The 26,907-nt window shown below is 35.3% G+C and overlaps 4 protein-coding genes across 27 annotated transcripts; all 4 read right to left on the bottom strand.

Annotated features, from left to right (window-relative positions):
* Window positions 1-712: 712 nt before the first annotated feature.
* On the bottom strand, window positions 713-1,652 carry LOC111908061 (chlorophyll a-b binding protein of LHCII type 1). The gene has a single exon (XM_042896566.2). The coding sequence runs from the start codon at window positions 1,575-1,577 to the stop codon at window positions 777-779; it is 801 nt and encodes a 266-aa protein (XP_042752500.1). The 5' UTR covers window positions 1,578-1,652; the 3' UTR covers window positions 713-776.
* Window positions 1,653-9,944: 8,292 nt separating this feature from the next.
* On the bottom strand, window positions 9,945-17,714 carry LOC111908060 (uncharacterized). Of its 24 annotated transcripts, none has more exons than XM_042896554.2 (8): window positions 17,251-17,714; window positions 17,027-17,139; window positions 16,893-16,945; window positions 15,773-16,062; window positions 15,630-15,674; window positions 15,226-15,307; window positions 13,583-15,028; window positions 9,945-13,509 (listed from the first exon to the last, which is right to left on the bottom strand). In XM_042896554.2, the coding sequence occupies exon 8, from the start codon at window positions 12,893-12,895 to the stop codon at window positions 10,160-10,162; it is 2,736 nt and encodes a 911-aa protein (XP_042752488.1). In that variant the 5' UTR covers window positions 12,896-13,509; window positions 13,583-15,028; window positions 15,226-15,307; window positions 15,630-15,674; window positions 15,773-16,062; window positions 16,893-16,945; window positions 17,027-17,139; window positions 17,251-17,714; the 3' UTR covers window positions 9,945-10,159. The 24 variants fall into 24 exon arrangements, with proteins under 24 accessions (XP_042752488.1, XP_042752487.1, XP_042752492.1 ...); XM_042896553.2 differs by having other exon boundaries at window positions 15,773-16,059; XM_042896558.2 differs by having other exon boundaries at window positions 15,773-15,877.
* On the bottom strand, window positions 12,995-14,720 carry LOC128127234 (uncharacterized). Its single transcript, XM_052765673.1, has 2 exons — window positions 13,583-14,720; window positions 12,995-13,380 (listed from the first exon to the last, which is right to left on the bottom strand). The coding sequence occupies exons 1-2, from the start codon at window positions 14,718-14,720 to the stop codon at window positions 12,995-12,997; spliced, it is 1,524 nt and encodes a 507-aa protein (XP_052621633.1).
* An 8,004-nt stretch (window positions 17,715-25,718) lies between the features above and the next one.
* LOC128127159 (chlorophyll a-b binding protein of LHCII type 1-like) lies at window positions 25,719-26,661 on the bottom strand. The gene has a single exon (XM_052765562.1). It carries the CDS (start codon window positions 26,584-26,586, stop codon window positions 25,786-25,788), a length of 801 nt encoding a protein of 266 aa, XP_052621522.1. The 5' UTR covers window positions 26,587-26,661; the 3' UTR covers window positions 25,719-25,785.
* Window positions 26,662-26,907: the final 246 nt, after the last annotated feature.

Genomic DNA, 26,907 nt, shown 5'->3' with positions numbered 1-26,907 from the left:
CTAAAAAGACTATTTTTTCCCTTGATTTTTTAATTTATTTAAATAAATACACGCTCAACCCCACCCCTCTCACCTTACCCTACATATCTCACCATTTTTCTCCTGTTTAAATAATAGTTTTTTTTAGGTAAGATAGAGACCAGACGTGTAACAAAAACAAAAGTAGGGACCAAGTACATAACAAAAACAAATAGTAGGGACCTTCCGAGTTAAAAAATTAAGTTAGGGACCAAACACGAAAATTACCCCAAACCATAGGAACCATTCGTGTAATTTACTCCAAGAAAAATAGTAAACTATGTAACGAGGACCATAACCATAACTAGTTATTCGTACAAAGTAATATCCTCTTTAACCAGTTTTCTAATAGTAATTAAGGTAATTGAGTCTATCTAATCGATATTTAAAAAAAATGCTTAATCATCCGACCTTTATAACCGGGTACGCATAACCTAACCGCGTATGCATAACCAGAACGTAAACGGTTAAGAGTTTAAAATCCTTGGACTGGTGGTCGTAATTGGTCAGGATTTCCTTATCGATAATTGAATTTTTTTAATGGGTTACAACCCGAGTCCAAGCGGAAACTTGATCCATTACCAGGCCTTTTGTGTGCATCCACTTCTACTATTGGGGTATGCGTCTACACAAAAAAAACACATCACAGTTGTAACAATTAACAACTAATTGCTATTTTACCATGTGCACAAGATACCCAAAAATAGCTATATATTAATTCACAAATCATTTTACATCAAAACCCTTATTTAGTACATTCACTTTCCGGGGACAAAGTTTGTAGCATAAGACCAGGCGTTATTTGCAACAGGGTCAGCAAGGTGGTCAGCCAAGTTCTCCAACGGCCCCTTTCCTGTGACAATGGCTTGAACAAAGAACCCAAACATGGAGAACATAGCCAGTCTCCCATTCTTGATCTCCTTCACCTTCAACTCAGCAAAAGCCTCTGGATCATCTGCAAGGCCCAATGGGTCGAAGCTACCACCAGGGTAAAGTGGGTCAACAACCTCACCCAATGGTCCACCGGCAATTCTGTAGCCCTCAACAGCACCCATCAAGATGACTTGGGTGGCCCAGATAGCCAAGATGCTCTGAGCATGGACCAAACTAGGGTTTCCCAAGTAATCAAGCCCACCTTCACTGAAGATCTGGGATCCAGCCTTGAACCATACAGCCTCACCGAACTTCACACCATTACGGGCCAAGAGCTCAGGGAAGACGCAGCCAAGAGCTCCAAGCATTGCCCATCTGCAGTGGATGACCTCAAGCTCACGGTTCTTGGAAAATGTCTCTGGATCAGCAGAAAGTCCGGCGGTGTCCCAGCCGTAGTCACCTGGGAATTCACCGGTCAGGTATGATGGAGCCTCGCCGGAGAATGGGCCTAGGTACTTGACACGGTCAGGGCCGTACCATGGACTTCCTGATGGCGCAGCCTTCTTGGCAGCTGCAGTCTTCCTCATGGAAACCCGTCCATTTCCGAAAAGCTCAGAACTTGAGGGACTTGTTTTCACTGCTTGGCCTGCGAAAGGAGAGGAGAGAGCCATGGTGGAAGCAGCCATTGTAAGTTTTCTTAAATTAGAAACTAAAAATATTTAGAAAGTTGGGGGCTGACTGCTTAAGTCATATGGTTCTTCACAAGTGCTATAAATAGGATGGTGCATTTTGTCGGGTACTGTTTTATCTTCCGGATATTTAGTTTGTTTTTGATTCGAGGCTGATATATTTGATCCATATGAACTACATCAATTTAGAACACCAACTAAAAATCGACAGCTGTACATTTAATTTCATTCCAAGATTTCCTATCCCAAATGTTTAAAAAACACTTAAACTCATGTACGTCAAACAAACCTTACTCAGTGCCCGCTCTACGTATACATCATTTTTAGTAACAAGTATATTTATAATTGGGTTTAGGATAAAATTTGATATCCAATCAAATTTCATATTTACCTATAGATTTGACCTGGTGATCTGAAATTAGTTAGTGGATCCTTATTTATTTGCAAAAACTAAAAGTGGAATCCATCATATAACAATATTCATTTTGAATTCAGATGAGTTTATTAATCATGATCTATGGATACTAACATACATTCAACACATGAAACATAAATAAACTCTAGCATTATTCTTGTGTATCGAGTGTTAACAACTGGAAAATCTAGTGCTGATAACTTAACCATGTCTATTTGATTATATGGAATTTTAAGGGAGGAAAGATTATATAAGAATACTTGTGTGGTAGCTCGCCTTGAACATATATGACACATTCACGTAATCATATTTAATTTTTAGTGCGTTTTGTCATCATTCTTGCATTTCTCAACAAATTCCATCATATATTAACTTTCTACATCGTGGCATTATATTTTCTATTTTTTTTTTCAAGAATGACATGTACCTTATATATTTATTCGTTCATGACATCAACATACATTTATTTAAATATATCATCAAATTACTTTATCTAATGTCCATAATAACATTTTACTTAAAACTTTTACCCATAACAGAAAGTTACTTATATTTAGTTCATTATCCATGATAAAAACGTAGTTACATGAATTTCTATATATTAATAACAACGTATTTTATATTTTATCCATAATAACTATTGGTTTATATTTCATATCCATAATAGCAACATATGTGGATTTCAATACAAATATGGAAATGCACTTTATTGGTTTTATATATCATCATTATATGTAAAAAGTTTAGGTATGTTGTTATTATTGGTAATAAATTGTAAGTATCATGATATTGTTTTTAAAAACAATATAAATATGTTGCTATTGTAGGTTTTACATTGCACCAATAAAGATAAAAGATGAATTTTTATACAAGAATGGTTGTTAATGAAAATGGGAAGGCGTGCAACGAGACATTTGATCGTACCTTCAGTTACTACCATTGTGATAGGGAAGGTTTGAGAAAATCTAATGCAAAAATTGTGTTAAAAGGGACAAATACAATACAAAGAACTATTTATCTTCAATCTCTAGCCATAACTAAGATAGCTGATCATACATATGGCTAATTATACCATAAATGTTCTTTCAATGTATATACCTTTATAGGTAAACGAAACATCAACAAAATCACTAAGATCCCATTAGGATGGGATAGATGGGTTAGGAGGGTGACATATCATGTTGACAATTATGCCTCCTTAGGTGTAGATTGAATGATTCAACTAAATGATATTATAAATATTTATAGACGGACATGTATAGCTGTGTAGAGGGGAGGGGTGTAAATTGACACAAAAAAATAATCCCTTGTGCGAACACATGTAACGGTGACTAACCACAAGGAGTAGATCAATGCCAACACCAACACATTTGTAGTTTAAAGATTCTATCACTAGGTGTGAGACTCATGTATTACATGAGTTTATTTAAAAAAAACTAAATATAAAATTCTAAACATTTGAAAAGTATGATCTTTATAAGAAAAATGATAAAGTTTTAATTATAAAAAGTAAAGTGTTTTTTTTTCGTTTTTAAATTTAAACAAGTAATTTAGATAAATAAATAAATAAATTTAATGAATCTTTAATTTGGTAAATTTTGAAATTAGAAGAAAAGTTCATTAATAAAATTTATATGCATTTAGTATTGAATATAAATATTATCTACAATTTAATAAAATGAAAAAACCATAAAATGACATGTGGAATAAAAATTAATTTAAATAACAAAAAAATTACATGTGACAAAATAAATAAAAATATGACGTGTGACAAAAAGATCTTTATTTATTAGGGAGAATAATGATACATAAACAATATTAGACCACAAGTACATGGTGAATACGCCATAGAGAAATCTTAGGGCATGTTGTTGTAAGTTATTACATATAGAAACTTGAGAGAATTTTAGTGTCATCCTTTTGTTCATATTAGTAATCTTCTCCATTATGCAAAGTCTATACGTTTTAACGAAGAAAACTTTAGATAAATGGTAGAATAATATTGCGATTCGTAACATGTTAATAAACATTTTTTCAGTAAAATATAAAAGTACAATATATACAAGGTTTGTTTGTGCAATGTTGAGGCCATATGTCAAGAAAATATTCACAACAAAATTTATGATCATTATATATATATATACTAGCAAGGGTTAAGGGCCGTGCTAAGCCCGGCCCACGAAGTGTAATTTAGATATATTTCCAACAAACAATATTGAATTCAAGATGTGATGATGATATTTAACTTGATACATATATAACTTCATACATATTCGAGAAGTCGATGTTCCAGATGGTAGTACATTAGTAGAATGCTATGAGATGGACAACAGTGAATTCTATTTTTAACAAAAGTGATGTTTTGACAGAAAGTGTTCATCGATTTCTAAATTCCAAAAGAGTTGAAAATTTGAAGCACTTTCAAGTTATGCAGTGTTGTCCGATAACAGCTTTGTCGATGAAGTTCATTCCATTCCATATCTACATGGTCTTTTCAAAATGCAAAAGATTCGGGAATCTTCTTGTTGGTTCCATTCCATACCTACATGGTTTTTTCAAAACGCAAAAGATTGGTGGTTCTTCTTCACTCCATTCCATATCTACATGGTTTTTTCAAAACGCAAAAGATTGGTGATTCTTTTGTAGGTTTGATTCTTATTTGGTTCTTTTAGTTGGCCTTGGTGCACCAACTGTTGAACCATGAACTTCCTTAAGTGGATGGAATTCTGATTGGGATCGTTTTTGAGTTTGTTGATTAGATGCTCGTTTAAGTGCTTCTTGTTTGATCTCGTGTGGCTTGAGAATGATATCAGGAGTAACTGTGACTATTTCCTTCTCTTCTGGTTTATGTTGATCGGTTTCTTTAATTTGAGTTACTGCACCATCTGTTGAACCTGCAATTTCCTTCAACGGTTGCACTTGTAATTGGGTATCCTTCCGACTCTGTTCATAACATTCTGCCTTCATTGCTTCTTGTACAGTTGGGCGTGGCTTCAGATCAGTTTCTTGAGCACCACTTCCTTCGATAAGGTTGTTGTCTTTCGTTTTATGTGCCTTCACAATGACATATCTTGTTGTGGATTTCCTTTGGTGGGAGGTTGTGTACGATCGTACAAATGCAACAACCGATGATTTGTCAATGGATGATGAAATGATATTATAGATATTTGTTCCCTGTTTTTAGGTTGAGCAGTTAGTTTATATAGTAAAAGTTCAATCAAATATGTAATTAATAATTTGTAGGAAACTTATCCTTACTTTCTCTTCTGCATCCTTAACTTCTTGAGGAGTGAATGGGATAAACTTTTCAAGATCGGGACTTGCTATGCTTGTGCGGATGGATGCGGTTCCATCATTGATTTCAACTATAGCTCTTGACCTATCCATACAACTATGTTGTTGTAAAATTCTTATTTGTGTTTGGTTATAGTTTATGGTAAAATTTGACTTACCTTATCTCAACCTCTGATTCTTTCTTACAGAAATTACATGTTATGATCCAAGTGACATCTGCTCCAATTGATTTTAAGCAATTAGCACATACTGTATGTGTGAATGTGTTGTCTTCATGTTGTAATCTTAGGTTCCCTCGCATCCATGTTGGTTTACCCTGTTTGATGTAAAAAAAAATACATCAATAAGTTTATTTTTATTAGAGAAAAGAAGACAGTAAACAATATCATCAGATTGGTATATTCCCTAACATTTTTCAGTCTTTCTATTGCTGTAGCTATCGGAAGGATGTCCGGTTCTTGTGGGTATGGCAGCAGCAGATCAACATCCTTGTATGACTCTTTGTTAAGTAATTCTTGTATCTCACTTCTGTTCTCGTTGTACCTGTTGTGTATAAACATGTGTGAGTTGTAGTAGAAACAGTTGTAGTTTTCATTTTAAAAACAATTTTAGTTGGAAATACCATGCTTTGAGCTGCAGTTCTGCTGTGACTGGTGGGTTAATAAGGATTGCTGATGCCCCTTTTGTTGATAGTGAAAGTCCTGTAGGTATTTGAAGAATAAATATGAGTGCAGTTATTTGTATATGGCTATGTATGTAGATAATTGTTGAATAAGTGAACATAAACTGACCATAAAAAGTGGTGACTTTAACCCGCATTGCAAAAATCATGGGTACATCATCAATCTTCTGCTCCAATTCACGACCTTCTTTTTGATCAAGAGAGCCCCACAGTGTAAGTATCATAAGCTTCTTCCTATATGATAAATATTAATGAATATAAAATATCATATTATAGTTTCAATTCATAACTATAAAGTCTTGTCTTCGGAGAAAGTTTGTAATGCATTTACATACTCCTCATTTACAATAACAATATCTCTTCTTGAGAAACGATTTGATGGGTCTTCCCCTTGTTCGCTTGGGAGGCATCTGACAACAACAACTCGTATACCTGTGTTTTTAGGAATATATATAAGTTTATTAGTAAAAAAATATACTAATAGTTATTAAAAGCTGATGGTTGAAACTATAGTCGTACTCTGATAATTTTCTTCATCTGCAAACCTATAGAGTTGGTTGAATGGAGTAAACTCAAAGTGACATGGGAGCACAGGTGGGTCGATCTCTGGATGAGGCTCAACGAGTGTAAGTTTATTCAGTGACCAGGAGTGTGGGTATGAGCTTACGAGGAATCGGGTTTGTGCTTTGATCAAATTTGCGTTTGAAACGGAGTACCGTCTGTACGGTTCGAATGTATTTTTAAAATGGGTAAGATGGAACTCATAGATCAATGCTGTTACCCTTGTCCCCTGTTTTAAGATATATTAGTTAAAAACTTATTGAAAAGAATATTGGCAAAAACATATTTTTAGTACCTGACTATCAGTAAAAAGAAGCCTTCTATATTCGCTTTTGTTATTGGTTTCTTGTACGTGGCCAACTTCCAGAACTTGGACCAGCACAGTCCAATTTTTTTTTAGGCTAGGAGTGATGTCTAGTATGTTGTAGTGATCTCGAGTCATATTTGGTAAGCTTCTTCCAGTTTTGCCTGTAAAGATGATATTAGTTGTTAGTATAGGGACATTTTAGTGATAATTTGGTAGTCTAAGGATGTCACACATGTATGGCGTGAAATAAAGTAAGTTATAAACAATATCGTATATTTTGGTCCATTCATTATCACTGCTTTCCTGAGGGAGTAAACATGGGTAAGAAGTATTTGTGGAAAATACATACTTAAATTCGTAGAGTTATATAATAAATGGGGTAAAATACAACTAAGAATATGCTTTTTAAGTAGTTGTGTATTACTTGTTTTCATTTAATAGAAATGTTAAGTAGCAAGCTTTTAGATGATGAATAAAGCAGTTCCTTTTTACTACATTTAACTGTAAAGAAAAAAGCCCTAATGGATATTTTTTAAAATACATTGTGCATTTCACAGGGGAAATTACTTACTGTAACATGCAACATGCATTTCAGTATGAATGTGTACATAAGCTAAGAGAAGATGATTTTGGATCATGCATTCAATAATACAAAAAAATACATATACTTAGGAATTAGGATGATGGAGAATACCTGGGATTTTAAGTGTTGACAGGAAGGAGGACTACTTTGGATATGCGAATGGAAATTTTATAAAAGAGAAGGTAGTAGCCGGATTTCTCGAGTTATGTGTGTAATACAGAAAATGTAGGTGTCACGTTATAAGAAAACTTCGTAATATGAATCAGCACACGTGTGAGTTCTCTCTCGGTAATACTCAAGTGTTCGGATCTGTAAAGATTTGATGAAGATTTAGTTTGTTAGCTTCAAGGATTTGTTCAATAATGAAATAATTTGTACAAGTTGTAAAAAAATTAGATATTAAAATGAATTTAAAATTAGCTACGAACAATTTTTGTTATTATCATTATAATTTGCTTTTTGAAAACCCTATGGATTTAGAAAATTATCAATATATAATTAAGGTTTTAAAATTAGCTTACATATTGAAAATTTTATCTTGTAACGTATTGAACTATTAATTATTAAAAGGTCAAAACATAACAAATGTTACTTACGTAAAAAATGATTGTTTGTTTGAATAAAGATAATACTCATGATATATTGGTATATGAAAGGAACGAAATTAATTTTCCAATTTAACCCATGAAATTCAAATATCTATGTTGCGGTTTCTTATATATTTTAATTTTCTTTTAAGTAAATAATTGTATTTTTGTTGCTTGATTATGTTTTTTTAGAAGAGCAGTAAATGAATTGAATTAACGTGAAAAGTATTGAGAACCGGTTAAAATTACAAATATTTACAAGAACACTACAGGTGAAAAAAACCGTTTAACAACAGTTTTTTATTAGTAGTTTTCATCTTAAAGCAACCAAGTTTCATGTTTTTACTGAAGATACCAACAAAGAATTAGAGGATGACCAATTATTGATCCTTGGAAAAAAACTGCAAAAAAACCTGTGTTTTTTTGATTTTTTTCTCCATTTCAGTATCATATATTTATTATTTGAGGGTAAAAGTGTCAAACAAGAAGTCAACCATTATTCATGAGCATGGGCTTCTTCTTTAAAGTTAAAATGGTTGAAATTAAAGTAAGAATGACCTTTACAGTTTACATATATGGAGTAACAACCAAAAATATATAGGAGTACAAAAATTGTTCCAGGTTAAAATTTTAGGGCCTTCAAAGACATTATCATTCTATGAAGAAGCTGAAAATAGCAATTTACTTTGACAATGTCTTTAATCTACTGCAGCGTTAGTCTTGGCATATTGAATTTGAGAAACCAGGAAAATAGCATCAAACTTTTACATGATTGTTGATGAAGAAACAGTCCACCCCAGAAGGAGCAGGAGGTAGGAAGGTACTTTTAGAATAGTTGGTCTTTTAGAATGGAACTACAACTAAACTGCAGCAGCTTCCACTACAATTAGAACCTTTGAAATTTGAGGGTCCTGAAATGCATTATGAATCATGAAAGACAATAAGGTAAAGTAGTTTGTGTATGCAGTGGCAATAAGCATAAAATCGAAACGTACTTTGTAAAACAAATTTCATCCATCTTTATGATGTTTTTTTCAACTACATGCGTCCCGCTAATCTTTTGAAACTTCTAATCTCCATCAACCTAAAAAAGGAAGAAATTTAAACTTTTATTACTTGTAACGGTGTAAAAAAAAAAAAAAAAAAAAAAATTGTTACCTTCATAACTATAATAAAAAGGCATCTGACATAAATTTTCCTCTAGCTGTAATGCCAATAAGCAGAAAATAGCAACATAATTTGAAAATCTTTTTAGTCCATGTTTTTTCGTTTCTTTTTTCAACTACATGTGTCTGACTAACCCGTTGAGACTTTCCTTCTCCATTAGCCTACATAAGAAAGAAATTTAAACGTTTATTACTTGCAATTGAGCACAAATGAAAAAGACAAAGAAAAAGATGATACCTTTATCATTTCTATAAAGACAATTTAGGACAAGTTTTCTGCTGGTTGCTAGTGAGAAAAAGCAGAAATTGCAACGTACTTTGAAAAATTTTTTGATCCATTTTTTTGTTTTTTTTTTTCAACTACATTTGTCCGACAAACCCTTTGAAACTTCCCATATCCATCAACCTACATAAAGGAGAAATGTAAAGTTTTAACACTATACAATTTAGGGAAAAAAACAGAAAAGTGGTACTTATATGATTTTAGTAAAAAAGAATAAAAAAAAAATTCCCCTCTGGTTGCTAGTGGCAATAAGTAGAAAACAGCAATGTACTTAAAAAACATTTTAGGCCATTCTTTTTCAGCAAAATGTGTCCCACCAACCCTTTGAAACTTCATATCTCCATCAACCTACATGAAGGAGAAATCTAAACCTTTATTATTTGGAAATGAACACAAATTCAAAAAAAGAAGTTACCTTTCATCATTTTAGCCAAAAAAAAGTTGTGGTTGCTAGTCAGTTCTGCCAAAAAAAAAACAATTGAAATGGACATTAAAAGGTTACTAATTGTTTAAAAAGACAAAGAAAAAGAAAAAGTCAGTTTACAGACAAATATATATAGATATATTTGACGTTACTTTGATCATCAATGAAAAGGAATTGAGAGATGTTTTTTTTTCTGTGGTTGCTAGTCAGAGCTGTAAATAAACAAATTAAAATTGACATTAACAACTTATTTATTGTTGAAAAGAGAAGCCAACTGTCAATTTACAGACACATACACGTGGACATGTTTGGCATATTGTAATACTTCTTGATATACAATATTTTTTGTTTTGTTGGTGTCTGAAGAATACAAAGGATGGTTGATGAGAACTTTGACATTTTCAATTCTTTTGGCACGAGATAGGGCAACATATAGTTGTCCATGTGAAAATACTGGCTCCTTAAGGTATACACCTACAAAGTCTAGTGTTTGGCCTTGTGCTTTGTTGATGGTCATTGCGAAACACAGCCTAATTGGAAATTGAATTCTTTTGAAGGGAACCGTATATTCTTTGCCTGTAGGTGGTTGTAATGGAATCCTGTGTATAAAGACCTCTTTCCCAGCGAAATCTCCAAATGCTATTTCCGCACGAATTACATTCCTGTTGAAGTCTTTGCAAAACAGTCTTGTACCATTGCATAATCCTTCGGTAGGATTCATGTTTCGCAACAATATAATAGGTGCGTTTTTCTTTAAAACAAGTCGATGTGGTGGCATACCATTAGGAGTTAGAGAATGAAGTAGATCTTCATAATGTCCCTGGTCGTTTACATCAACAGTTTCATCAAAACTATTATACTCTATTTCTTCTCCTGGGAACTTCTGAATCAAGACATCATTTATTTCACTAACAAAAGCATTTTTCGTTGTCAAAATAGCTCGGTTGAAGGACGAAGGCACATTGGAAGATTTACCATAAATACTTGGGTAAACATATTCAATGAGAAGATTTAAGGCATCCTTCTGATTGTTACTCTCTATGATCATTGCTGCAGGAATAGTGACAACATCATCATGTTCAGAACTCTCTTCGCCGTCGCCTAACCTTAACAGAAATTCAGTAAATTTTGGATCTAGTAATGCTCTCATGTTTTGTTCCAGCTGTAGTACACATAGTGACGGCCACAAAAAAGAGTTAGTAAGACAAGCAGCAATTGTTTCAGATTTGCTCCCTTTTCGAACAACCGGTAATGTTTGCCTAAAATCTCCACCAAGAACAACCACTTTGCCACCAAAAATTTCACTTGAGTCCATAAGATCTTGTAGCAAACCATCTAAAGCTTCTATTGCAGACCGTTTTGCCATCGGAGCTTCGTCCCAGATAATCAACTTAGAGCTCTTAATCAAATTAGCCAAAGAACATTGCTTACTAATTCTACAATGCATTCCATCAGAAAGATCCAATGGAATTTTAAATCTAGAATGCGCGGTTCTGCCCCCTGGAAGTAAGGATGCAGCAATTCCTGATGTTGCTGTGGCTAAAGCAATTTGTCCTGCTGATCTGATCTTTGCTAGCAAAGCTCTATAGAGAAAAGTTTTGCCTGTACCTCCTGGTCCATCAACAAAGAATGCCCCACTTTTCTTGCAATCCACTGCTCCAATGATTTTATCAAATGCAACTTTCTGTTTTTCATTGAGATTGTGTATTGCTTGTAAATCAGCCTCACATACAACAATACTCTTTTCTGCTCTTATTTCTCTTCTTTCATCTTCCAAATCATCATATGAAAAGTCAGGAGGCAAGACATCAAACTCATTAAGTTGTCTTCCTATTGATTGTAAGAACGCGTTTACTTGCTGAAATGCACATCTAGTAGCTTCTTTACGCGTGTACTGATCACATTGTATAAGATCTTCCAACATCGAATCTTCAAAAGATACCCACAGTTGGCGGGGATTGTTTGGAGTCGTGTAAACAAGTAACGTTGCAAAAAGTCTCCGTAGTTCGTACGGCATGTTGAACACTGATGCCTCTTGGAGACATAACTGTTGACTATTATCATCAATTAAATATCCATGAACCAATGCAGATTCTCGAAATGTGGCAACCTGAACTCCATTAAAAACCTTAAGATCTTCATATGATTTAGGACAACGAATTTTCAATAAAAGCATCCTCAGATAATATCTTTCACCTTCACTTGGATGGGCAACCACTATACGCCCTATTGAATTATCTTGTTGCCTAGGTACCCAAACCTTTTTGTTCGACTTCCACACAAAATGATCAGGAAATTGGACGTATGTTAAATTTAAACTTTGTGCAAATCGGTCCGTTTTATTTTTAACAAAAAACTCGGTCAACATTGTCTTTCTTTTATCAGCATTTTCAACAATATTCTTCAAACGTTCTCTCTTTTTAAATGTGATTGGCTGAAAATTCTCCAAATGATGAGGCAAATGAATAACGGCTGGTTTAATTTCGCCCATCGAAAATCTGAAAATCCGCCATGCTCCTTCAGGTGGGGATATCCATCTACCTGCTTGAAACCGATCAATCTCATTTATGGATTCATCATCATCTTTTGAAGAAACAACAAAACTAATTTTATCACATCCTTTGCATATGTACTTATATATGTATTTTACAGCTTTTATTGTGGAACATATTTCTATATTTACATGACAATCAAACTTACAAAGTAAATATGGGTTATATGGAACAATCCATCTGTTATCGAGCTCAGCACCTCTCACCATAACTTTAACTCCGTTGTCACGTCTTCTGTAAGAAGGATATGCATCATTACCTTGAGTTGTTTGAGATGAAAAATCTTTTGGATAGAAATTCTTACAAGTTCCCATTTTTTTCATACAAACATTGTCTGGATTAAGGGAACCACATGGACCGTGAAACATATGTTTCACTACCATCCTAAACAGATGAGGATTTGCATTTTTATCCGGTATTTCAGCACAAACTATCTCATCATATTCTTCTGTGTGGTGCATCTTATAGTGTGGTGCAAGTATAAGCAAAAAATGAGCATGCGGCAGACCTCTTTTTTGGAACTCCACAACATAAGTGTATGCGACAACCTTTCCAAATATTTATTTTTTGAAGATTTCATCTTTAAATTGCTGAAGCTTGGCATGGAATACTCTAACAATCAAATCGGCCCTATTTTGTGTTTCCTCATGAGGCATCAAGTGCTGTTTTATTTCAGGCCAATTAGGGTTACATGTCAAAGTTAGGAAAATATCTGGCTTTCCAAATTTTTGTACGAGCGCCATAGCATCAATGTACCTACGTCTCATATTTCTCGGACCACCAATAAAATTTGCTGGTAGAATGACTCTCTTCCCAATAGATGAAGCATTTGTTTCCCCACTTGCCATTGCGTCCACCACCCCTTGAAGGAATTCTTGTCGTAACTCCTGTTGTTGTGTTCTGTAGAAAGCTAATCTTTGTGTCTCCAATTTAACGTAGTTGTCAACTATATATTGTTGTAACAAACGACCAAAAAGCAATAAGCAAGATTTATCATTTCTGCGTATCTAAAGCTTATAGGCATAATATTCCCTTATCGAAACACATTTTGAAGTCTCTAGATTGCGTCCCAAAACTGTGACAACAGAGAAATACAATAAGTACAAATAAAACAAAGAAACACAATATGAGAAAAAGGTATTTCATACCACTCTCTTCCATATCCAGTAGTTCATCAACATTTGTAGCAGCCCAGGGTGAGATGAGTGTTTCTGCCTCAGAAATAACTTTTCCTCCTTTCATCCTTTGGGAAGCAGTTTTTTTCGGAATATGCTGATGCCAACCAAGTTCTCGAAACGGAAACATTAAAGGATACTGTAACGGATCATAGCAGCCATAATAATATTGAACAGTTCTGGACTGATCACTATGTGTTTTCACTTCAATGTTCCTTTGACCTTGTTCCCCATTGTCTTCGCCTTCAACCCAAAGAGCAGCTACTTGTGAAACATCCGGTTTGTTATACACCCGTTGATCTTGTCCGGGGATAGTCTTAAGAATAATCTTGTATTCAGCAAAACATGGAACATCTCTTAAATTGCTGAAAAACCGTGCATAAGGATTTTGCTGCAGATAGGCCATGCATATTGCAATTAACTCTTTAGATAACCGTGGAGAAGACATAAATCGGTTTTCTATTTCATTTTCAGTGTCATGGAAATAGAGTTGAAGATTTTTGGCACTTTTCTCATCAGGTTGTAAATCATTGAGAAAATGATAGACCTGACCCTGTACTCTGAAAGTATATATACCCATATTTCTTTTTGACAGATCATTGTCGGCCCTAACACCAAATGAAGTAAATGCAAAATGATTATTATATGTTCTAATATACGTCCTAAAAGATTTTGCAAGGTCAGATGTAGAAGTCAACAAATTCTGCATCATAGACGGGAGTTCATTAGTTGATAAAACAATTCGCCCTTCTAAACAGCAAAAGTTCGATGTTTCTGAATAAAATTTCATGGCACCACAATAAGAGCAACATAAAACATCAGGAAGAATATCAGCACTCAAAATAACCTGCCGTAGGAGATGTTTTCCTTTTGTCATGTTCATAGGAGGAGGAAGTAAAGTTCTTGCTACTGTTTTGGTGGATGAAAATTGTCTATTGCCAATACTCTTAAGTCTTTTTCTTTTCCACTTTATAATGGCTTCTTTTCTGTACTGTTTCTTAAATCCTAAAGTACAAGCAACCATATCCAACTTTTCAACTATTTTTTCAAGACGACCACTATTTTTTATCCATTTTAGAATGGCTTTTCTCCTATACTCTTTTTTAGCCATAAAAAAAGTGCAGCCCCTCATGATATTACAAGTGATTACTACTACTGAAAATTGGAAGTTTTATCACACAGATCAACATAAAGTAGTAAAATAACCGGTAGATAGGCGAACATCTTCAGTATTTTTCACAAGTGTAAAAAACAATATTATAAAAACTTCAAAAGAAAGTAATCCATAGACAAAGCTTATAGAACTCGTCACTTCCTTTAAAAAACCTGAAGCAGTCTCTCATTAAATATAAGCACAAAAACATCTTCAAACATCAACACACATTAGGCTTCTGATATTCCGTTGTTTGATACATAACCCTGCAAAGTAAATACCATAGTAATAGAGTAAGATTGAAAAGAAAAATAAAATTAAAATAAAGTTGTCGACATTATTAGCAGTGTAATTTACTGTTTACATATTTAAAATTGATTTTGGTAGATAAGTTCATTTATTCCAGTTTTGTTGCATGACATTATTAAAAAAAATAACAGAAAGAAGTAACAACTGTAGACACCTTGGCAACTCCATTGATAAGAGCAGCTTCTGCTAATGGAACTTGGGCAGAAATTCTCTCCCCGACTGCTTTACCATGGACACTGCATGAAATAAATTGGAAGAGAAAAGTAAGGATAACTACTTAAATTATAATATTAGAAAAAAAAAAACAAACAAACAAACAAACAAAGGAATCAACTATTCAAGCCTTAAAACTCTGTTTTTTTGTCTAAGAGAGAGTCACTCCCCATCCCTGTATATGTCTCTATGTTCCCCTATTTCCTATAGTTCTTTTATATAGAAATTGAAGCAAAAAAACCCTTTTTTATATGTTAATTGAGGTAGAAAAAAATCACTTTCTATCAGCTCCAGAACAGACAAAAAAATTAAAAAAATCAAGATGAAAAGGATAAGGAAAGAAACCTGAAAACTTATCTTGAAAGACCAGCCATGAAAATTAAATGGAACCTGAAAGGAACATCAAAAATCTACTATAACTATAGAACATAATTAGCAACAAGACCCACAAAAAGTCAAACTAAAAGAGGGAGAAGAACCTATTGAACCTGAACAGTCAAGAACAACAGAAAAGAAGATTAAATGGTCAGCGTTGGAATGAGAAGGAAAAATAGATGAACATAGAGAGTTTGACATGGCAGAGACAATCAAACCTAATACAAATAAACAAATACTATTATTAACATAAAGAACTTCATAGAACAATAATACCTAATTTTCAGGTGATTTGCAATAAATTAGGGCTCGTTCAATTTTCAAGAAAACAAGATTGATGAAGGAAGTCAGGGAACAGGGCTTCAAACGTTGTGTGAGATCGACCGTGGAATTTATCGACCTACTATTCAGTTCCAAAAAATTAGACTCAGATAACCAAACTCGAAAATTGAACTTTAAACTACCGACAAGAATAGAAACAAGAGAGAAGCTACAACAAAAATTACCCAAATCGTCAAGACATTTCCATGGAGTTTTTGTTCTTTTGTTCCCATTTTTATAGAGAAAGAAGAAGATGATGGAGAGAAAGAAGAACTGATTAAGGGAAAGATTTTGAGGTGGGTCAAGTGCCGGTAGAAGAAAACAACTAAGCTATTAGCGACCGATAAGGCAGAGGAGGCGGTGAAAGCCGATGATTCAGTTTGGACAACATAATTCTATATATTCAGTGGAATGGTGAATATGCTTGGAGTCTGGAGAAGGATGAGCCAGAACGACACCATATGTTAAGGGCTTAACTTTAAGGCGGTTACCGTAGAGAGGAATGAGGAGCCATTGCCTCCACAGGTCATGGCTTCTTTTCAAGCATTTGATATTGACTATTGAGAAAACCTTCCAAGAGTTATTGGGACTTACTAAATTGTTCCATAAGCTGGTGAGTATGCAACATTTTCTTTAAAATGATGGAGTAATTTTTTTATGTAGATTTACTTTCTTGCCTTTTGTCCTAAGAAAATGCAACATTTTCAGCAGCAGTGTGTATGCTTGGAATGTAACAAAACTTTAAACTTGACTCCTAATGAAAACAACATGAGAATCCTTTATGATAACTTTTTACCCAAAGAACACTTCTATACAGAAATGTATCACATAATCAAGGACTGAAATATACACAAACATTCAAATTTTAATTACCAAAAGATAATTTGAAGATAAGAGAATAGATCACTTTACCTCAACCTTATTTGAGCAACTCCCAACTCTCTTCTGTAGAGAATTAGATGATCCTGAAATCAAAATCCCCAAAAAAAAACAAATTAATCGGTTAAAGGTTAAGAATTTAACATACGTAATTTTGAGAAACTTACTCAGTGGGTGTTATAACTTTGAGAAACTTACTCAGTGGGTGTTATGACAACCCTTGTACAGTCACAATAGAAGAACGAAACCTTCAATACCTTCTGTAGAGAATTAGATGATCCTGAAATCAAAATCCCCAAAAAAAACAAATTAATCGGTTAAAGGTTAAGAATTTAACATACGTAATTTTGAGAAACTTACTCAATGGGTGTTATAACTTTGAGAAACTTACTCAGTGGGTGTTATGACAACCCTTGTACAGTCACAATAGAAGAACGAAACCTTCAAGACGGAAGTAGATGGTGGTGAAGGTATGATTTCATGGGTGTGTGTGTGTGTATGTGTGAGCGAGAGAGAGAGAGAGAGAGAGAGAAGGCGCTGGTTGTGCTTACAGCCGCACCTCCAATTAAGGGCGGAAGATCTTGAACATTGTCTCTCTAGTTGGGGATTTGGTGAAACAGGAAAGGAAAAGAGAAGAGGGGATGGAGTGGTAGTGACAGTTGCGATAGAAACCAGACCTGTGTTTGTGTTGAAAAGGAGACGCTTTTCTCTTCGTCTTCAACCCTTCGATGGAGCGGTGAAAAGCAGAGAAAAACCCCAAAAATTGGACTTCCAAATGATAATAGCGGTGGTGTATTGGGAGTTGGGAAAATTGAAAGCGGTGGAGATAAAACGTGGAAATGAAAAAGAAAGAACCTCTTATTTTTCTTTCTCCTGAAATCTTCAATCCTACGCGCACAAGAAGGAAATTGAGTAATCTAGACGCGCCAAAAAAAAACCTATGCGTGTAAAGCACGAAGTAACCTCAACAAAAAAACCTTTTTGTATATAATAATGATATATATATATATATATATATATATATATATATATATATATATATATATATATATATATATATATATATATATATATATATATATATATATATATATATATCATAAATTTTGTTGTGAATATTTTCTTGACATCAACATTGCACAAACAAACCTTTTATATATATATATATATATATATATATATATATATATATATATATATATATATATATATATATATATATATATATATATATATATATAAAATTTATTTTTAAAACTATATTACAGATTTGTAAACTATATTTGAAGATTATTTTTGGAAATCATATGTAAGTGCAAAAATTGTATTATTAGTCCATAAAACAATACAAATTATGAAATTACAATAAATGTTGTCTTTATATTTATTCTTATAAATTTACAAATTGAAGACCTTAATAATTATAAAAGAACAAACGAAATAAAAATCGATATATAAAATATTTAAAAAGCACACAGTAAACCCGATGGATAAATCTCATATGCTCTCCAACTCGATCACTGATGGGTCACACATACCCGAAATTAGATAGATCTCTGTCTATTTTAGATTGTTCCTTTTATTCGTAATCAAAGATATTTTCTTGTCTCTCCTTTATGGTGGTTCGACTTGCTTGTCTGTTCGCATTTCCTAGACCCAAGACCTACTAATATTATAATATTGCATGGATAATGGATAGCACAATTCGGAGTAGAAGATAACCAACAATGAGTTCCATTTGGTTGTAAGTCATAAAAATCCCTGACTAGGCTACTTAAATTGTCCGCATTTACAACGCAAACAACCTGACGTTATCACCATTAGGAAAAACTATTAAGTCGTATACGAAAACCCCACATGCACCTTTCACCCCTCGAAAAATACCATAAGAGGTTCTTGGTCTATCTCCGAATGTGGGCCTAGAAGCATTAGCAAGCCAGGCGCCCAACGCCTAGCTCCACTAGGGAGGCCTTGCCTGATCTGAGAAGTGCTAATTTGGTTTGTCTTCATGTGACAGATATCGAAAAAGTAGTCCGTTGAACTATCGTCGATGCTTATTCGAAAATAATGAATGCGACACAGCTGTCTACTCCAAGAGTCGCCACAGCTTCGCCTACGCGGATGATCTGGGATAGCAAGCAAGTTTATTAAAAGAGGAACAATAGATTCTAGATCTGTTTCCCCACAGTTGAAAACTATGAAACAAATCAGCGGTAGTTCAAAACTGGAATTGGCACAAGGAAAGCGTTCATCACAGACAACTTCGTAATTACAACACGGTATCTTCTCCTTAGCGTAAAGCACCCCCTTGGGTTCATCCAAAATCGATCTCTAAAAGCGCGGCTCGCGAGGCATCCCTCTCACAGTAGAGTTTCAAACCTCACCTCGCTCTTGTGACATGCTATGTTTCCCCTCAACTCTTCCCAAGGTAGTTCCTAATGTTTGGCACTTTCCAATTTATTGATTTGGAAGATCGCGACACCTATTTTTTTTTTATTCGGATCCGATCTCTGTTGGACTCGTTGAGGAAGAAATCTAAGAGAAGACACTCTTCTCTTAGATAATTTTTTTTCAGTGCAAGAAAGTTGTAACATCCCAAAAATTATAAGTTAAACATTTCATTTTTAATTCAACCTTAAACACTAGTTATCCTTTTCAATCATACAAAAGCATATCAAAGTAAAAATAATTATCAAAGTACAATCCTAAAGTCACAAAGTGCGGAAACATGGGTAGATGCGCTACGATCAAGCCGCACCTTTCCCTTTCGAACCAAAAGTCTTAACCATAAACTATAAGCACAAAGCTTAGTGAGTTCCCCAATATACCACATAGCATACATATATACATCCATCGGGCCCCGCCCGGTACAGATCTATCAGTAACATGCGATGGGCCCCGCCCAATACACTCATCAGGCCTCGCCTGGCATCGGACCCCGCTCGACATACATACAACACATGCAAGAGTCACACAGACAACTAGCATACAAATAACAATAATCTATGGGCCGACATTGGTGCCTTCGACCCGGCAAACACCGGAAGAACTCACCTCAAGTCGAGATAACTGAAACAGATGTGCTGCTGCTACTGGGTTCCTTACACTGAACACAACCAAATTATACCTAGTAAATAATTAAGATAATTCCCCATAATCCAAGGTCCATTTCATTCTCTATCATTACCATGGGTAAAATAACATTTTACCCATCTTATATCTAACCCAACTTCCAAAAGACCCAAGGCCCAACAGGCCCAAAAGAGAACCTTGCGAGTATGCCCTACATACCAAACGCGTATGCCTCACATAATGCTCGTTGATGCTTAAGGTACAACTTGCGACAACATGAAATCGGGAAGACATGTATTACGTTGAGCGTACACATATGTACGCCCAACGTACCCCCTTGGTGACCATTTCTCATTTTAGGACTTAATGCTTGAGACCAAAATGTCCAAACTCAGATCTAATCTCAAATCATCGACTTAAGTCATAAAGTTTCCACCTTTATTACTTTCCATGATTAGAAAAGGTCCAAAAGCTAAAACCCTAACTTATTTATCGATTAAGACATCTTAACGCTTGTATGGAGGGGATAGGAGGTCCAAGATCATATTTTTTTTATGGTTACTAATAACTCCATTATGGATAAAGTTTCCAAATTTATCCATTAGAATGGTCCAAACAACCAAGAACTAGTCTTTAAGTCTCTAATGGAACACAAGTGCATCTTTTTCAACATAATCCATTAAGTCCAAGCCTCCAAGCTTCATATCTGAATCAATATGATGTTTAGATGGATAAAGTTTCCAAATTTATCCATAACAAGGTCACAAACTTTTGAGATCTAAAGTTTATGCACTAAAGTGATCAAAAGCTCATAACACCCAAAACTAGCTAGATCTAACAAATACATCATCAAAATTCAAGCTTTATACCTCTAGAAGAAAGATCTAGATGAACAAACTCTGGATCTATAAGCTCCAACAACCAACACTTCTCCGATGAGCTCCTTCTTATCCTAGATGTACCAAGAACACTCCAAAACACTTAAAAACACCTTCTTTTTGCTCACAAGTCTCAAACTAGGGTTAGGGTTTCAAGGGAGGGTGTTGGACAAGTGGAGACTGAAAATGGAATGGGTTTGTGGAAGTTAAGGAGCTTAAATAGGGCTCAAACCACGAAAATAGGGTTTGGGCGCTGATCGCGAAAGCCCAACATACTCAGGGATACCCTAGTACGCCCATCATACTTCCACATACGCCTAACGTATGCGGCTAACCCAAAACCGTAGTGACTTCAAACGGTCATAACTTCTTCGTTTCAGCTCTGATTTTTATAATCTTTATATCCGTGGAATTGAGTTGAGGAGCTCTACAACCCTATCTAATTACTTTTAACTTAAAGCACATCGAAATAAAACTCTTAATTCATAAAAGAAGTCTGAAACATTACTTTTCCCATTTTACCCTTAGGCTCCAAAGCGTAAACCAAACTCTTGGATCACATAATCTACATTACCCACATCAAAATGGGTCTAAACCTCTCGTTCCATAAGGCTCAAATCCTTATGATAATTGATCTTTAGGTCATAGACCTGAACTATGGAACCACTCGAAACAGGGTGTTATAAAATGCTCTCTTTTTGACATCCCTGCTGCTTTCCTTTCCAGATTTTTTTTATCGAACGCATGGCATAGCTAGGACCATTCAAATAATGTTTGAGCCTATGTTCAAACACTACAGATCGAGTGGCTCTTCTTGGCAGACAGGTGGGTGCCAATACTACAGTGAAATCAACGCTTTCGTGTATAGCATTTACTGTTTGAGATTTTTGGTACCTCCAGACGCGCCGCTGTTTCAAGTAAGCTCACCTCAACTGCTTCACCTTGAAAGGAAAGGTAGGAGCACTATAACGATGGAATTTACATATGCGTGAGGCCGCAATACATCTTTGTCATCATTTTCCTAGCCGGGTGGTTTACTAGTCCTCCGCTGGTACTTGTGGAAGAGTGGGCATCATTGACTGCGACAGAAAACCTAGTCGAAAAGCAAGACTGGAGGCTTTGTTTGGTTGAGGCTTAATAGTAAATGTTATTTCGTTTCGTAGATATCGCTTCACACCTCGTAGTGTGTGCCCTAATTAATGAGGATAGGTTTCGATGTAGGGTATTTGCTATATGTTATGGCAAAGTCAGTTGTATGAATGAAATGAAACAAGACTTGAGCGTCAAGTTCCACATATGAGATAAACTATGGCAGTTCCTTTGGCAGCTCCTCGGGCCCGCAAAGATAAGAGGGCGGTGAGGCAAGGAAAAGTAAATCAACAATAGGCCGTTTGCCGCCATCTTCGAGTGAACTATCGTTTTATTAGTCCAAATTTTACGACAAATCCAAACTGAGGGATGTTCTCTACTAAGGAGTTGCTTAAGTGAGAACTACCATTATGCGACTAGTAACCGCCCCTTCAAAATCTTGTCTTAATCATCATTTATCAGGACTAGTCGGCATAAGTTCCTTTGCTTAGACACGATTTGAAGCTTTCATTCCTATTTGGATGGTTTGCTTTCTCTTTATTTAGCTATTGAGCAAAAAGAGTTCGCTGAGATGCCTTGCTTTAGCTCCGTAATAATGGCTTCAACATCCTAGCCAAAGGAACGAACTTGGTCTGAAAAAAGTTGGAAGTGAGGACCATAAAGTCCCCAAAAATACAGCTTCTAAATAATTCTCGTTTTAAAAAACCGGGTCTGAGTCAAGTAGGTATTTAAGTGGTCCTTACTTCTATCTAAACATTAAAAACCAACTTGGTAAAACTAATTAATAGGTGTAACGGTCCATAGTTAGGCCTCAGTAACCGGTTATATATGGCTTAGGCCCTTTTAACCCATCTTAAATGATTTACAAAAGCAAATGAAAATTATAGAGTTATAATGTGCATTTCTTACTCGAAAAATAAAAAAACGGTTCGGGCCAAAGATGCATGGAAGTGAAGACCATTCCTTTTTGAAAACATGCAGCCGTTCATATCAACAAGTTTTATCTGATGACTTCAAGGCCTTAAATGCTACAATGAAGGAAGGTTTCTTCCATGTTAGTGTTTGAGTTATAGAGACAAGAGTCTAGTATGTTGCATTATGCTATAGAAGGTCATTAGAGTGTGGCCATTTAGTTTGTTGCGATCTCCAAGGTAAAGACCTTATCATTGGTTGAGTTTACGACTCAAATTGAGGAGGAGAAGGAGTCTCCAATAAATAGTTGATTTTGTAACTCGAAGGTTAAGAATGAAGGTCCAACAAAGGATGAAGAGTAGCTGGATGTTCGAGCACCACAACGAGCTAAGAAGTCGAAAAGTTTAATATTTGTTTAACAAGCCATAAAAATTTCGGCTGTTATAGAGAGAATGTGAAGACGTATAAAGATGTTTGTTGTACGTCTGTATCCAGATACTTTCGAAGTGGTCAAGATGATCAATTGAAGAGCGACAAGTCGATTATCCCAACTAAGAGTGAAGGATGATATTGGTTTCAACAATCGTCGTTGTTGCAAGTATTACCCTCTTGTACCATATTGTACATGTGTGTGTTGTTAGACGACTTCGTGCTTGTTAAGATCTTGATTAGACCTTGATTGTGAAATACAAGAACATCACTCATTGTGAACCCTTGAAGTGATACTATGCTGATAAAGTCAACATATGAGAGTTATAAACAAACTGGACGTTTTAGGCCGTGAAATTAGCGATGTCACGCTAATCCAACTTAAATGATGAGTAAATTACATGAATGGTCCCAATGGTTTGGGGTAATTTGCACATGTTGTCCCTAACTTATTTTTTTAACTCGGAAGGTCCCTACAATTTGTTTTTGTTGCGCAACAAAAACAAACGTGCAACAAAAACAAACAATAGGGACCTTTCGAGTTAAAAAAATAAGTTAGAGACTAAATGTGCAAATCACCCGAAACCATAGGGACCATTCGTGCAAATACAAAGTTATAAAAAGTAAAAAAAAAATATATGCATTTTTAAGAAGAAAAAAACGGTCCCAGCTAGGGGCGGTACCATAAATTTTCTCTAGGGGTAGCACAATTTTTTTTCTTCTTTATTCTTTATGTGAAAGTGTCTACAATGCAACTTGAATAAAAATGAGCAAGTTGTTTTAAATGGTATAAAAAAGGGTGACATGTAAAAGCTCCTAAAAACCATAAAGTAAATGTTTTGGCAACAAACAAAATGAGCTAATTAACCATGCTAAAAAGTAAATGTGTTGGCTTCAAATAAAGTGAGCTAACTAACCATCAGTACCCAAACTCATCAAAATGAGCTAATAGTAAATGTGTTGCCAATCTTGTTACAATACTAACACCTGGGCAAAGGAATGCTAACCTTTAAAAAGAAACTGCAAAGATTGTTGTTTTGGATCATTATGCTAGTAATATAAACAAGTCTTGTTCTTTACTGGATTGGACATACACTTTTTACTCTCACAGACATAAGACTATTTCATTTAGACATTTCAGCAAATACTTAATGTGCAAAGACTTGTTCAAGAAAGTCAACTTGTGCATATGAACTTAAAATCAGGAGTTTGAAATCAAATGACTAAGAAATTGTGAAGAGAATTACATACCTTTCACATATACAATTCACATTGTTTTTAAGAACTCCAAGTACAAGAATGATGAACTCGTCGAATTTCTTCTGCTGTTGAAATTGATTCAAAAAAATTTATTGCTTCTAATATGGGAATCGATTCAATGACACGCCTGAAAGCTAAAACACGATTGGTTTTATTGAAATTACTGAAATCATTGTCAATCTATTTTAAAAAGTTGATTATGTTGCGATTTTTCTGATCTGCGGATTTTGAACAATTCAAGGAGCCAATGGAAGGGGAAAACAGGAAACGAATGGAATGTAAACATGGGGTTAGCAGGAGTAAAAAAGACATATTTAGAGGGAACGATATTACATCAAAAATACAAGTTTCCTTTCTAGCCACCAACCAAACATCCAAATTTTCATTCCTTTTGAATACGGTAGTCCTTTCCTGATTTTAATCATTTTATTACCACATACCAAACAAGGGATTAGGATTTATGTGTGATCTTGAGTTGCATAATTCATTTGAGGAGGAGCACGTTGGCATACATACGACTAAAATACGATTCATCGTCCTTCTCTTACCTTCTTCTCCGGAATTTTTGAGGGGTAGCCTGCGAACTAACTCGTTCCGCCCCTGGTCCCGACCAAAGATGCGTTGAAGTGAATACCATTCCTACTTGTAAACGAGCAACCCGTTCAAATCAACAAGTTTTATCTAACGAATTCAAGTTTAATACATTAAATGCTACGATGGTATAGTAAAGAAGCCTCAATAGTCCAATACCGCGTACACATCTACATATAGGTGATTTTATATCCAACATTTACCTGTGCAGGTCCAAACAAACCAAACTCTTATATCTACATATAAGTGAGTTAGTAAAGAAAATCAGTAATCGATGTGATATGACCCATAAACAGGTCATTGTAAGAAGTTATATGGCCCAAGCCTATCTAGCCAACTTTCTAACATAAATTATTTTGATTAGGGATGATCAAGCCTATCTAACCGATTTAAAAAGAATGTTTAAAAACGAGGTACGAAAAAGAGACCTCAACAGGTTGGATTTTAAAATCCTTTGACGAGTGTTCATAGCTGGTTAGGATTTTCATAACCGAAAGCAGTATTTTCTTTTGTGCACATCTACTTCAACCGTTGGGGCATACATAATATACGTAGGGACAAAAGCACATGACAATTATAACTATTAACTACTACATGTTATTCTATGATTAGAAATCATTTTAAGATATGCAGTCCAAAAATAGCTATATATTAATTCACAAATCATTTTACATCAAAACCCTTATTTAGTACATTCACTTTCCGGGGACAAAGTTTGTAGCATAAGACCAGGCGTTATTTGCAACAGGGTCAGCAAGGTGGTCAGCCAAGTTCTCCAACGGCCCCTTTCCTGTGACAATGGCTTGAACAAAGAACCCAAACATGGAGAACATAGCCAGTCTCCCATTCTTGATCTCCTTCACCTTCAACTCAGCAAAAGCCTCTGGATCATCTGCAAGGCCCAATGGGTCGAAGCTACCACCAGGGTAAAGTGGGTCAACAACCTCACCCAATGGTCCACCGGCAATTCTGTAGCCCTCAACAGCACCCATCAAGATGACTTGGGTGGCCCAGATAGCCAAGATGCTCTGAGCATGGACCAAACTAGGGTTTCCCAAGTAATCAAGCCCACCTTCACTGAAGATCTGGGATCCAGCCTTGAACCATACAGCCTCACCGAACTTCACACCATTACGGGCCAAGAGCTCAGGGAAGACGCAGCCAAGAGCTCCAAGCATTGCCCATCTGCAGTGGATGACCTCAAGCTCACGGTTCTTGGAAAATGTCTCTGGATCAGCAGAAAGTCCGGCGGTGTCCCAGCCGTAGTCACCTGGGAATTCACCGGTCAGGTATGATGGAGCCTCGCCGGAGAATGGGCCTAGGTACTTGACACGGTCAGGGCCGTACCATGGACTTCCTGATGGCGCAGCCTTCTTGGCAGCTGCAGTCTTCCTCATGGAAACCCGTCCATTTCCGAAAAGCTCAGAACTTGAGGGACTTGTTTTCACTGCTTGGCCTGCGAAAGGAGAGGAGAGAGCCATGGTGGAAGCAGCCATTGTAAGTTTTCTTAAATTAGAAACTAAAAATATTTAGAAAGTTGGGGGCTGACTGCTTAAGTCATATGGTTCTTCACAAGTGCTATAAATAGGATGGTGCATTTTGTCGGGTACTGTTTTATCTTCCGGATATTTAGTTTGTTTTTGATTCGAGGCTGATATATTTGATCCATATGAACTACATCAATTTAGAACACCAACTAAAAATCGACAGCTGTACATTTAATTTCATTCCAAGATTTCCTATCCCAAATGTTTAAAAAACACTTAAACTCATGTACGTCAAACAAACCTTACTCAGTGCCCGCTCTACGTATACAT

This window comes from Lactuca sativa, chromosome 7 (genome assembly GCF_002870075.4).
Source record: "Lactuca sativa cultivar Salinas chromosome 7, Lsat_Salinas_v11, whole genome shotgun sequence".
Taxonomy (NCBI): Eukaryota; Viridiplantae; Streptophyta; class Magnoliopsida; order Asterales; family Asteraceae; genus Lactuca; species Lactuca sativa.
This window is presented reverse-complemented; position numbering and strand designations above follow the sequence as displayed.

Coding starts and splice junctions, on each gene's coding strand:
- LOC111908061 (XM_042896566.2), bottom strand. CDS start 1,577: ATGGCTGCTTCCACCATGGCTCTCTCCTCTCCTTTCGCAGGCCAAGCA.
- LOC111908060 (XM_042896557.2), bottom strand. CDS start 12,895: ATGCACCACACAGAAGAATATGATGAGATAGTTTGTGCTGAAATACCG.
- LOC128127234 (XM_052765673.1), bottom strand. CDS start 14,720: ATGGCTAAAAAAGAGTATAGGAGAAAAGCCATTCTAAAATGGATAAAA. Junction 13,381..13,582: donor ACTGGATATGGAAGAGAGTG/GTATGAAATACC, acceptor AACAATATATAG/TTGACAACTACGTTAAATTG.
- LOC128127159 (XM_052765562.1), bottom strand. CDS start 26,586: ATGGCTGCTTCCACCATGGCTCTCTCCTCTCCTTTCGCAGGCCAAGCA.